This window comes from Schistocerca gregaria, chromosome X, assembly GCF_023897955.1.
Source record: "Schistocerca gregaria isolate iqSchGreg1 chromosome X, iqSchGreg1.2, whole genome shotgun sequence".
Lineage (NCBI taxonomy): Eukaryota > Metazoa > Arthropoda > Insecta > Orthoptera > Acrididae > Schistocerca > Schistocerca gregaria.
This window is the reverse complement of record NC_064931.1, coordinates 642418904-642432694: the sequence shown is the minus strand read 5'-3', so window position 1 is coordinate 642432694 and position 13791 is coordinate 642418904. Positions and strand designations below refer to the sequence as shown.

Here is a 13791-nt window from a genome sequence, read left to right as displayed (position 1 = left end):
GCGTTCTATATCCGTATTTTCGCAAAATTGCAGACACTAGAGCTGTTTATCACGGCTGCAACCTATATAATTATTTAAAGACCAGCACTTATTGAACAGAACCTTTTATTTGCCTGTTTCATATGGACTGAGCTCACTCTTTCCCTGTACTGCAGTTTGGCAAGCCTAATTTACAGAACGACTGGCCTTGTTTTTTACCTACTTACTACAGTAGGAAATATTAGGTCTGTTCCATGCCTTAATATACTGCTGAAAACTCAAAAAATGAAAAAATTACTTAACTCATTCTTTTCCTGGACCCTTCATTAGTAAGGTGAAAGTGATGGAATAATTGATGAGGGGACAGGTGATCAGAATGATTAAAATGTAAACTGAGACAGACAATTTTCCATCTTCGTGTGCTATCTCGTAAGTATCATGTTAATTATTTGTTTTTAGTGAACGGTATTTTTTGCTATTTGCACTAAGCGAAGTGTAACAAAATATTGGATATTTAACAGCCGAATTACGTGTACTATTAACGCTGCCTTCAATTTACTGAACTCATTAACACTGTTACCTCAAACTAAAATTATCCAATAAAAGAAAGGAGTGAATATTCCTGTCGACTGCAGGATGATTATCGGAGATATAATAAGCAAGAGAGAGAGAGAGGTCACATTCTAATAACAGCAAAGTGAGGCGATTTTAAGTGCATGGATTTCATTAGAAAGCTGGAATCCCTTAGCTTGCTCCTCTGTAAAACTATTATTGAGGAGATAAATGTTGCATTTCATAAAATTGTTACATTTGATTTCAAGCCAGTGTTGCAGCAGAATGATTGTTGCGTTATTAAGTCACTTTCTTTTAACTACACATTTAAATACGGACATTTCTTGCAATCGCTGGATTGAAGAATATAACTGCACGAACTGCCTTGATTTCACTACAGTTTAGATCTATTTTCTGTCATGGACACGTCTGTATTGGAATAAACGAAGTTGTTACTGAAAATCAATGTCTCTAAGATCTATACATTTATTGAGCATTCCGAGGACTGTGATACAGAAACAACGTGTTCCACTGTTGGAACTGGAGATCGATTTACGCTTAATGTTGCCTCTTACGAAAAATGTTCTTTACTTCGTTCGAAATGATGATTTGGGAATAATTTTGTTTCATTATTTTGTCCAATTTTTTCCTAACTAGTTCGTATTCAGAAGTCTTTTTATTCCATATAGCTTCAACGCTCTCCGTTAACATATTTTGGACACGATGTTATATTTCATTTGATTTATGATCCATCTGTAATATGTTTTGGTTTATCACAAATAATGTCCTATGTCTGTATCTTGAACCGTAGTATGTTTCAGTAATATCGAAATTTTATAAGTAATTGTATTTTTATGTTGTCAGTAGATTATGAAGTTATGTGGTCAGTTTAATAGTGAAATCTTTTTCAGTACTTTAAACATAAATGAGTATATTTCACAAATGTAAGAGCATATGCCTTAACATAAGTGAAACAGATAAAGCAAGCGCTACAGTTTGGTTTTGACGCCATAAATTAAAACCTCTGTATTTTTTCAAAGGGAAACATCTAGAAGTAACTTTATACAATAGTTAAGCTATAAAAAATTAATGGTTTTATTCACAGCTGTGAGATGTGACTCAGAATTCTATTATCACATATGAAATGCCTTTTAATTCACAGCCGCAATTAATAAGCGAAGTAATTGCTCATTTAACTTTGACAATATTTCAAACAACGTTAATGATGCTGTTACAATGATAGACACACATATATTGAACAGACGTTTTCTCTCAGGAATACTACTTGCACATAAAAGAAAGCAACAGGCGTTTAGAAATCGCGCAAAAGCCAATAAACAATCACACGTCACAGAAAAAATAAATTTGGAGTACAAGAGAATGTGAAATACTTGTAATGGACTTCCACTCAGCTGATTCGCAGTGACATTAAATAATTTTTTTAAATGACGGTCACCGCTATCTTATTGATACACCACGTGGTGTTAATAAACATAATTCTAGAACAGTTCGCAAGATCTATAGACCTATAAGAAAGTCTGCTAGGTGCTGTCTCAGCTGTGACAAAGCACTTGCACCAGAATAAGGTACCTCGGAGAGCTAACTACACCGACTCTGCAACAGAAAGTTGTGAACTGGATAGTAAATTCTCGTTTTTTCTTCTGTTTCAAACGTGGAATTTAAAGCTATATCTTGTTTACCGAAAACCTGAGATGTTTACTACCCACACTTCAGGTCAGATTCCAGGGTAACATTTTACACGAAGTTATTACACCATCCAAAATATTCAAAAATGTGCACATAAGCGCTGAAATTTAAAATTAGTATTTCAAAATAACAAAAGAGAACAAAAGGATAAAGCATACAGCGTAAACCTGTTCAAAAATTGTCTATAGCCTTAAACTTATCTGATATCAACAGAAAGCGACATTCTTTGCTACCGGAACAGAATTCAACTGAAGTAGTGTTTTTATACCGTTCGCAGAGTGAGCCACGCTATTAATCCAAAACTATCGCCAGTGGGCGGAGGAAAAACGTACGTCTTTACACTAAAATAAGTCACATGGCGCTCAATTCGGATCACAGCAAACTGTGTACAAACGTTTTAAAAGCATTTGCAAATTTCCAAACTAACTACGAAGCGCACAAGTAATCGATGACTAGACGCTAGTCTGAGACGCACTCACGCAGAAGTCGCACACTCGCCAGCTGGCATGCTTAAGTCGTCACAGCGCGATGTAAACAATGTAACGATTTAATAAGTAAATAGTGGTGCACTTACTTTCACTGACATGATGAGTGGCGTTGTGTTGCTGTCACAGTTAGGACGAAGAGTGACTCATGGCAAAGGAGCAGGTGCGCTACCCCTTGTGCTGTGCCGGAATATTATCGTATTGATCGCTCGCGAACAGCATTTCCAGCGGTGCCTGCGCACTCCCCATCCGGCCGGCGCCACGGCCGCATGCTCCACCGGGAGTTCGATTAACGGCTTCTGCGCCCCCACCTAATGTTGGAACGTACTCAATCAATCCGAAACATACGAGGATGCTGCTACATCGTAGCTCTTACAAACGAAGCATACACCTAACGGCTCACAGTTTTTGTTCATTGCAGTCAGTTTCCGAACAAATAGCAACTTGTTCATCTTTCGTACGATTGTACAACATACTCATACGTTAACAAGTATTGATTTAGTACGATGTGCTTCTCAAGTGTTTCCTACAAATCGCAGTTCAAAGTCTAACAAGACAGGGGAATACCATAACAGAGCACCAGCCATTAAGCAGCGGCGTTGGCGCAGCCGGTTAAGGTGGCACTGCCTGTACTGTCTTTGTCTCGTCTTTTCTTTTTCTTTTTTTTTAATCTTTCACCAAACATTTGTATTGCTGCAACGAATCATATTTCCTCGGAAATCAACAATAATAACAACAATGATAATAATCTTTTTGGATGTTGATGCTCTTCCTTTCTGTGCTTACTGAGGAGAACTGGAGAGGTATTCCGCCTTATGCAGGCACAGCTTGTTTGTTTTTCCTTTACCCAAAAATGTTTCAGTACTTCTTGTGCTATCTTCAGTGGGATTTTTTCTTGTAGAGTATGAAGGTTATTATAATGTGGTAACATTTGAAACTCAGCTTAAAGTTATGTAAAGGAATGTATTTATCCCAATCTTCTATTAGTCGTTCTCCTCCTTCCCCTCTCTCTGTCCACCTCATCCTTCACCCCGTCTCTATACATCTCCTCCTCCCGCTCTTTGCATCCGTCTACTCCTCCTTCCTCTCCCTGTTCATCTCTTCCTCTTTCCTTTCTCTGTCCCTCTTCCCTCTCTCTGCCCACCTCCTCGATTTCCCTTTCTCTGCCCATTTCCTTTTCTCCCCTCTCCCTGTCCATTTCCTGCGCCCTATCTATGTGCCTCTCCTCCTTCTCGCTATCTGTCCGTCCAGTTCTTCCTGCCCTCATTCCCTCTCCTTACCCCCAACCCAAGGGTTTACCTTTTCTTACCCCCACAGTATTTCTATCCACATCGTAACTAATATCTGTCCTACTTTGATTGAAATGATGGGATACGAGTTCAATTTTACACAGATTACGCGAAGGAACTAGCCCCCCCCCCCTTCTTGCAGCGGTGTACCGTATGTCTCTAGAAGAGCGTAGCGTTCTAAAGGATTGGAAAAGGGCCCAGGTCATCCCCGTTTTTAAGAAGGGACGTCGAACAGATGTGCAGAACTATAGACCTATATCTCTAACGTCGATCAGTTGTAGAATTTTGGAGCACGTATTATGTTCGAGTATAATGACTTTTCTGGAGAGTAGAAATCTACTCTGTAGCGATCAGCATGGGTTTCGAAAAAGACGATGTGTGAAACCCAGCTCGCGCTATTCGTCCACGAGACTCAGAGGACCATAGACACGGGTTCCCACGTATATGCCGTGTTTCTTGACTACCGCAAGGCGTTCGATACAGTTCCCCACAGTCGTTTAATGAACAAAGTAAGAGCGTATCGACTATCAGACCAACTGTGTGATTTGATTGAAGAATTGCTAGATAACAGAACGAAGCATGTCGTTCTCAATGGAGAGAAGTCTTCCGAAGTAAGCGTGATTTCAGGTGTGCCGCAGGGGAGTGTCGTAGGACCGTTGCTATTCACGATGTACATAAATGACTTGTGGATAAGATTGGAAGTTCACTGAGGCTTTTTGTGGATGATGCTGTAGGATTACGAGAGGTTGTAACAATGGAAAATTGTACTGAAATGCAGGAGGATCTGCAGCTCATTGACGCATGGTGCAGGGAATGACAATTGAATCTCAATGTAGACAAGTGCAATATGCTGCGAATACATAGAAAGAAAGATCCTTTATCATTTAGCTACAATATAGCAGGTCAGCAACTGAAAGCAGTTAATTCCATAAATTATGTGGGAGTAAGCATTAGGAGTGATTTAAAATGGAATGATCATATAAAGTTGATCGTCGGTAAAGCAGATGCCAGACTGAGATTCATTGGAAGAATCCTAAGAAAATGCAATCCGGAAACAAAGGAAGTAGGTTACAGTATACTTGTTCGCCCACTGCTTGAATATTGCTGTCCAGTGGCGACCCGTACCAGAAAGGGTTGATAAAAGAGATAGAGAAGATACAACGGAGAGCAGCGCGCTTCGTTACAGGATCATTTAGTAATCACGAAAGCATTACGGAGATGTCAGATAAACTGCAGTGGAAGGCTCTGCAGAAGAGACGCTCAGTAGCTCGGTACGGGTTTTTGTTGAAGTTTCGAGAACATACCTTCACCGAGGAGTCAAGCAGTATATTGCTCCCTCCTACGTATACCTCACGAAGAGGCCATGAGGGTAAAATCAGAGAGATTAGAACCCACACAGAGGCATACCGACAATCTTTCTTTCCACGAACAATACGAGACTGGAACAGAAGGGAGAACCGATAGAGATACTCAAGGTACCCTCCGCCACACACCATCAGGTGGCTTGCGGAGTATGGATGTAGATGTAGATGTAGATGTAGATGTAGATGTAGAAATCGTTTCTGGTGTTCAGAATGAGGTTCTTGCTCGTGGCTTTGCCCACGTACACACGTATCAAATTCAATTCACATACACTTAACATATTCCACAAGTATCTGTGCACATGTTTCATAAGTATCTCTAGCGAATTTCGCCCTGCAGTTTCAATTTCTCGCAGTTCAACGTTTATGATATCGTGTCTGCTGAACTACGCTCTGTATAAGACTATAATTTTGCAGGTACATCCAGTGATATATGTGGCTACTGCCTGAAATAATTGTTGCTAGTAGAGGTAGTAGCAACAAAGTGATAAATTTAAGCGTCTTACATGATGAGGCTGTTTTTCACGCATGTCAGTGTTTATGACCTCATGTTGCTGCACTACGTGTCGTACTTTCATATAATTTTGCTTGTTCATTCAGTGGAAGATGTGAATACTGTCTGCAGAATGAGTCGCGAATGCCGTTAGTAGTAAAGAAGTAATGACTGGCGCGGCAGTTTTACTGCATGAACAGCAAAAATTTAGTAAACGATAAGCTTTTTTCCTTCCATCATTTTCTGAAGGTTGTCAGCGGGAAAAAATTTCGTAAAGGTTTGAAATTACGTGTAAAGTTTATTCCAAGTCACTAACTGCTCTCATTCTCAGGTACTGGATGACATGTATGCCTATAGGTTTGAAATTACGTGTAAAGTTTATTCCAAGCCACTAACTGCTCTCATTCTCAGGTACTGGATGACATGTATGCCTATTTGCGCGTCGTCGGCTACACTGCTTTTTCACCCCCACCCCTACCTCTTTGATAGATAGGTGGTTCTTATCCTCACAGTGATGATTTTCGGACAGCACGTGATACGTGTATCGAGTTTCGCTGGAATTGGCCCAGTGACTTACGAGATGTGGAACATACCTACATACATACGTTATACACAGGGCGGTCAGAATTAGTCTGAAAACCTTGTAAGGGTGTTGCAGAGCAAGCTGTGCTGAGAAACAAATGTTAAGAAAAAACATCTATACGTATCACCGTTTCCGAGTTAATTTGCACCGAAGTTAGACAATTAGGCAGTTGCGAGCGCAATTTCAAGCGATCCACCAGAGATTGTGTCGTCAAACGTATTTTTCGTTTTGTTTCCTAAAATCTAACAGGAGACCGATACAAAAATTGGACATGGGACGGTAGTAATGATCGAATCCCAGCAAAAGTCTAGAAAGTCTCGTGCGTTTACTCTACAGTATGAGAACAATTGACACTATATGTTGTATCTGACGGGCCGCTTCGATTTGCGCATGCAACAGCCGGATTGGCTAATTTCAGTGCTCATTAACTCGGAAAGGGTGCAACTTACCAAACTTTTTTTAATAATTAATTTTCATCGCAAACAGCCCTGCAACACCCTTACAAGTTTTGAGACTGTTGCTGACTACTCTGTATACGCACATCCATATTTATAATATGTATGGATAAAAGAGTGAAAATTAGGCGTCAGATTTTGCGCTCGTTTCAGTATATAGTTAATGACACATGTTACTTAGCTGATACATGAAATACTGTATGTTTATGCTATGGCGAAAACTAGGCCTACAACACTAGTTTGGAAAAAATAGTCATATAACGTTACACATACTTTACGTGGTGGTAACATTGGCAATAAGTTATTTTTATGCTGGTAGAATTAAAATTGCCACACATTTTTTCAGCCTGTCATGTTGTTATTGTTTTGCTCTTCAGTCCAGAGACTGGTTTGATGCACCTCTCCATTCTACTCTGTCCTGTGCAAACTTCTTTATCTCTGAGTAACTACTGCAACCTACATCCTTCTGAATCTGCTTAGCGTCTTCATGTCTTGGCCTACCTCTACGATTTTTACCGTCCGCGGTACCCTCCAATACTGAATTTGTGATCCCTTGATGCCTCAGAACATGTCCTGCCAACCGGTCCCTTCTTTTTGTCAGATAGTGCCACAATTTCCTCTTCTCCCCAATTCTGTTCAGTACCTTCTCATTAGTTAGTTAATCTTCAGCATTCTTCTGTTGCACCACATTTCGAAAGCTTCTATTCTCTTCTTGTCTAAACTATTTATCGTCTATGTTTCACTTCCATACATGGCTACACTCCATACAAATACTTTCAGAAAATACTTCCTGACACTTAAATCTACACTCGATGTTAACAAATTTCTCTTCTTCAGAAACGCTTTCCTTGCCATAGCCAATCTGCATTTTATATCCTCTCTACTTCGATCATCATCAGTTATTTTGCTCCCCAAATAGCAAAGTTCATCTACTACTTTAAGTGTCTCATTTCCTAATCTAATCCCCTCAGCGTTACCTGACTTCATTCGACTACATTCCATTATTCTCGTTTTGCTTTTGTTGATGTTCATCTTACATCCTCCTTTCAAGAAACTATCCATTCCGTTCAACTGCTCTTCCAGATCCTTTGCTGTCTCTGACGGAATTACAATGTTATCGGCAAACCTCAACGTTTTTATTTCTTCTCCATGGATTTTAATTCCTTCTCCATGGATTTTAATTCCTGCTACAAATTTTTCTTTTCTTTCCTTTACTGCTAGCTCAATATACAGATTGAATAACATCGGGGATAGGCTACAACCCTGTCTCACTCCCTTCTCAAACCACTGTTTCCCTCTCATGCCTCTCTACTCTTATTTGCCATCTGGTTTCTGTATAGATTGTAAATAGCCTTTCGCTCCCTGTATTTTACCCCTGCCTCCTTTAGAATTTTAAAGAGACTATTCCAGTCAACATTGTCAAAAGCTTTCTCTAAGTCTACAAATGCTAGAAACGTAGGTTTGCCTTTCCTTAATCTATCTTCTAAGATAAGTCGTAGCGTCAATATTGCCTCGCGTGTTCCAACATTTACAATTCGTGTTTGTATTTTGACATATTAAACTGATAATTCGGTAATTTTCACACCTGTCGACACCTGCTTTCTTTGGGATTGGAATTATTATATTCTTCTTGAAGTCTGATGGTAGTTCGCCCGTCTCATACGTCTTGCTCACCATATTGTAGAGTTTTGTCATGGCTATCAGTAGCTCTAATGGAATGTTGTCTATTCCCGGAGCCTTTTTTTTTTACTTAGGTCTTTCAGTGCTCTGTCAAATTCTTCACGCAGTATCATATCTCCCATTTCATCTTCATCTACGTCCTCTTCCATTTTCGTAATATTGCCCTCACGTACATCGCCCTTTGTAGTGGGACGCGAAATTGAAGGGTCACCCATCCACCAGTGTCAGCCCAGTTTGCAGGTGAATATAAGTTTAATTTAGTGCTTTGTTTATGTATTTTGTAATATTTGTAATGTTTGTGAATTATCTAATGTTTTGTATTTATTTTTATGTTTCATGTACGGAGAAGGCGGCGCAACGGACGGAGACAGCATCTTCACTGCCGGGACCAGAGAGAAAATTGCGGGCCACTATACGTCGCGGGTCGATAGCCAAAGAGCAACAGAAGATCCTGAAATCGAGTTGTTGCGTCGTGCTTCTAAAAACTGAAAATTAAGAATTTGTAATGTTTCTACATCAATGATGTCATAGAAAGTTTAATCGTGTTGTAAATGTTCAGTCCTATCTTGTCAAGGCTCATGTTAACGTCTATATGTAGTATATATGAAGATAATAAACTAGTGTATACTACAAAAGTTTAAATACATGTACCGCGAATTTATTTATGAAGAATTATATTAAGGAGGAAGTATTACTGATTTATTTGACAAGATTATTAGTTTTTGACAACGTTCATCGCGAGTTTGAGTCTTAAAAGTTTATTTAATGTGGTTTTAATATTTATTAAAGCAGATAACTTGCATTAATATAATTTCTGAGAAGAAACAAACGACATCTAAACTGAAAAAAGTTTGCGCAAACTAATTGGACTGGGAGACGTAATTCTGCGCATACGACTCAAATGATGATGTTTTAATTACAGTTTCGTTCAAGAACCATTCAGAGACAACTTTAAAAAGAATTTAAATAATTTTGAAGTGTTTTGTAACTGACGTAAGTGACGAAGTCTGCACATGGTCATATGTCAAAAGAAAATCATTTATACAAAACTTACGTCGTTACACTACACCTTGTATAGACCCTCTGTACACTCGTTCCATCTTTCTGCTTTCCCGTCTTTGCTTAAGACTGGTTTTCCATCTGAGCTCTTGATATTCATACAGGTGGTTCTCTTTTCTCCAAAGATGTCTTTAATTTTCCTGTAGGCAGTATCTATCTTACCCCATAGTCATATATGTCCCTACCTCTTTAGATTTGTCCTCTAGCCATCTTCGCTTAGCCATTTTGCACTTCCTGTCAATCTCATTTTTAAGACTTTTGTATTCATTTTCGCCTGCTTCATTTACTGGATTTTTATATTTTCTCTTTTCAGCTATTAAATTCACTATCTCTTCTGTTACCCATGGATTTCTACTACCCCTTGTCTTTTTACCTACTTGATTCTCTGCGGCCTTCACTGTTTCATCTCTCAAAGCAACTCATTCTTCTTCTACTGTATTTCTTTCCCCTGTATTTGTCAGTCGTACCCTAATGCTCTGTCTGAAACTTTCTACAACCTCTGGTTCTTTCAGTTCATCCAGGTCCCATCTCCTTAAATTACTAAATTTTTACAGTTTCTTCAGTTTTAATCTACAGTTCATAACCAATAAATCGTGGTCAGAGTCCACATCTGCTCCTGAAAATGCCTTACAATATAGAACCTCATTCAGTCTTACCAATATATAATCTATCTGACATCTTCCAATGTCTCAAGGTCCCTTCCATGTATACAAAATTCTTTCGTGATTCTTAAACCAAGTGTTAGCTATGATTAAGTTATGCTCTGTGCAAAATTCTACCAGGCTGCTTCCTCGCTTACCCCCAGTCCATATTCACCTACTACATTTCCTTCTCTTCCTTTGCCGGCCGGAGTGGCCGAGCGGTTCTAGGCGCTACAGTCTGGAACCGCGCGACCGCTACGGTCGCAGGTCCGAATCCTGCCTAGGGCATGGGTGTGTGTGATGTCCTTAGGTTAGTTAGGTTTAAGTAGTTCTAAGTTTTAGGGGACTGATAACCACAGCAGTTAAGTCCCATAGTGCTCAGAGCCATTTGAACCATTCTCTTCCTTTCCCTATTACCGAATTCCAGTCCCCTATGACTATTAAATTTTCATTTCCCTTAACTATCTGAATAATTTCTGTAATCGCATCATAGATCTCTTAAATCTCTTCATTATCTGCGGAGCTAGTTGACATATAGACTTGTACTACTGTGGTAGATGTGGGCTTCGTGTCTGTCTTGGCTACAATAATGCGTTCACTATGCTGTTCGTAGTAGCTTACCGCGATCCTATTTTTTTATTCATTAATAAACCTACTCCTGCATTACCCCTATTTGATTTTGTATTTGTAACCCTGTATTCACCTGACCAAAAGTCTTGTTCCTCCTGCCACCGAACGTCGCTAATTCCCACTATATCTACCTGCCCGATTAAGGGATTGACATTCCACGCTCCGATCCGTGGAACGCCAGTTTTCTTTCTCCTGATAATGACGTCCTCCTGAGTAGTCCCCGCCCGGAGATCCGAATGGGGGACTATTTTACCTCCGGAATATTTTACCCAAAAGGACGCCATCATTCATCATACAGTAAAGCTGCATGCCCTCGGGAAAAATTACGGATGTAGTTTCCCCTTGCTTTCAGCTGTTCGCAGTAGCAGCGCAGCAAGGACGTTTTGGTTAATGTTATAAGGCGTCATTTAGCATGTTACTTACGATCTCCGATTCTCTAATCTTGTTTGCAGTTATTTTGGATGCGTTATTTTCTTTGTTAAACGGAAGTTTTGGTGATTTCACACGAATACCCATTTTTTCACAAAACACACGATATGACGATTTCAACGTGTTTTTGTGACAATTTATTGTACCATTAACTAGTTTTCAAGCCACTGAAAGCTCATCATCAAATGTAGCAGCTAGGAGCTATGGTGGTGGTACTGAGAAAACAAAGGAAATCTAGCTAAGGAAATGTTTTTTCGACTATACTCTCGATTGGACTTGTTGGTGTCTGCATAGAAAGGGATGTGAGGCCATTTACAAGTTTTGAACGCGCCAACGTTTGCTGCTACTAATTTGTTATGTATTATCCAGTTGAACGCTTCTTTTTGTGTGAAGCCACTTATATTTTCGGCAATGTGCCGTAGACGAAATTGCAGGCAACCAAGGACATACCAACGGAGACTAGTGTCTCCATCGAGATAGTGAGCCCCGTCACTCGATAGAGCGACGTCTTTCGGGAACTCTGTTCCCCTTGAAAATTATCCCACCACTGACTGGATAATTGTAATAACAAGGTGTTGGAACGTACTTTCCTACCTCGAAGGTGGTAACTGGGACAAAGGAGCGAAACAATCATCCTAAATTCCTAATCTTTAGTGGTATTCCTTAGAAATTAATTTCAGTAACTAAAAGCAGATTTATTTGCTTATAGATATTAAGAGGGATTAACAATTTTGACGAAATTTGTCCAATATGATTGTGCTATTGCTAACGAAACTCTTTCAAACGCAACAAATGCAAGCGACCTACACATCAAATTGCTGAAATATACTGATGCTTTGTTCCAATTAACAGCTTCCAAGAAGGAAAACACATTCGAGCAACTTGTTACCACTGCCATCCATTCAGTTGTGGGATAGTTTTCAAGGGGAATTGAATTCTACGAAAGCAGTCGCTCTGTCGACGCACGGGGTGCACTATCTCGATGGAGACACTAATCTCCATTCGAATGTCCTTGGTTGCCTGCAGTTTTGGCTATAGGGGTCGTATGAGATAAACGGCCGGCCGCTGTGACCGAGCGGTTCTAGGCGCTTCAGTCTGGTAATGCGCGCCCGCTACAGTCGCAGGTTCGAACCCTGCCTCGGGCATGGATGTGTGTGATGCCCTTAGGTTAGTTAGGTTTAAGTAGTTCTAAGTTCTGGGCGACTGATGACCTCAGAAGATAAGTCCCATAGTGCTCAGAGCCATTTGAACCATTTTTTTGTAGCCACTGTACGTGATTGGTACTAGCAGTGGTCACGGGAAGTTACGGTCGCAAGAAGACCGGGCTCCGGACGGCCAGGTGGCTTTACCGAGAGGGAAGACCGTAATGTTTAGCGTGTGGCTATGGCGCACCATACTGCGTCTGCAGCAGCAATTGGCAGCACAGTTACACAACGAACTGTTACAAATCGGTTATTTAAAGGACAGTTCCGAGACAGGCGGTGTCTAGCGTGCATTCTGCGAAACCCACACCTCTGTCGCTTGCGGCTTCAGTGGTGTCAAGTGAGAGTTCATTGGCGGGCGGGGTGTAGATCTGTTGTGTTTTTTTGATGAAAGCCGGTCCCGCGAAAGTGCCAATGATGATCCTGTGTTGGTTCGAAGCAGGTCAGGAAAACGCGTGCAACCAACCTGTCTTCGGCTTAGAAACATGGGACCTACAGCTGGAGTTACGGTCTAGGGGGGCGATTTCATGTGACAGCAGGACCACTCCCGTTGTTCTCCCACGCACCCTGGCTGCAAATTTGTACGTCACTCTAGTAATTCGATCTGTTATGCTGGCATATTGAACAGCATTCCAGGAGGTATTTCCCAAGAGGATAACGCTAGCTTCATACCACTGCTGTAACCCAACATGCTCTACAGAGTGTTGACATATTGCCTTGGCCTACCTGTGTATGGCCGAGCGGTTCTAGGCTCTACAGTCTGGAACAGCGCGACCGCTATGGCCGCAGGTTCGAATCGTGCCTCGGGCATGGATGTGTGTGACGTCCTTAGGTTAGTTAGGTTTAAGTAGTTCTAAGTTATAGGGGACTGATGACCTCAGAAGATAAGTCCCACAGTGCTCAGAGCAATTTGAACCATTTTGAACCTACCTGATTTCTAGATCTGTCTCCAATCGAGCATGTAGGGGACATCATTAGATGATAAGTCCAGCGTCATCCACGAACAGCATTAACTGTCCCTGTATTGACCGACCAAGTGCAATAGGCATGAAACTTCCCCACATAAACTCACATTCGGTTCCTGTACCACACAATACACTCCCTTTTGCATGCATGCAGTTTAGCGGCTACATCGATTATTAATGTGCCAGCATTTCATATTTGCAACGGATTTTCCCACATTCACATTAACGTGTGATCTTGGAACGTTAATTACTAAAATATGTTACCTAGACAAGTGTATTCC

The 13791-nt window shown here is 40.6% G+C and overlaps 1 protein-coding gene and 1 long non-coding RNA gene across 3 annotated transcripts in view; one reads left to right on the top strand and one right to left on the bottom strand.

Annotated features, from left to right (window-relative positions):
- LOC126298667 (endothelin-converting enzyme homolog) overlaps positions 1–3014 on the bottom strand; it is a 368726-nt gene extending 365712 nt beyond the window's left edge. Inside the window, exon 1 of the mRNA XM_049990097.1 lies at positions 2813–3014. Within this exon, the coding sequence (XP_049846054.1) occupies positions 2813–2824 (12 nt within the window). The 5' untranslated portion in view covers positions 2825–3014. The remainder of the gene's footprint in view (positions 1–2812) is intronic.
- Positions 1–9154, top strand: part of LOC126298669 (uncharacterized) — a 123606-nt gene extending 114452 nt beyond the window's left edge. For both annotated transcript variants that reach the window (XR_007552640.1, XR_007552641.1), the window contains exon 4: positions 8934–9154. This is a non-coding gene — a long non-coding RNA (uncharacterized LOC126298669). The remainder of the gene's footprint in view (positions 1–8933) is intronic.
- Positions 9155–13791: the final 4637 nt, after the last annotated feature.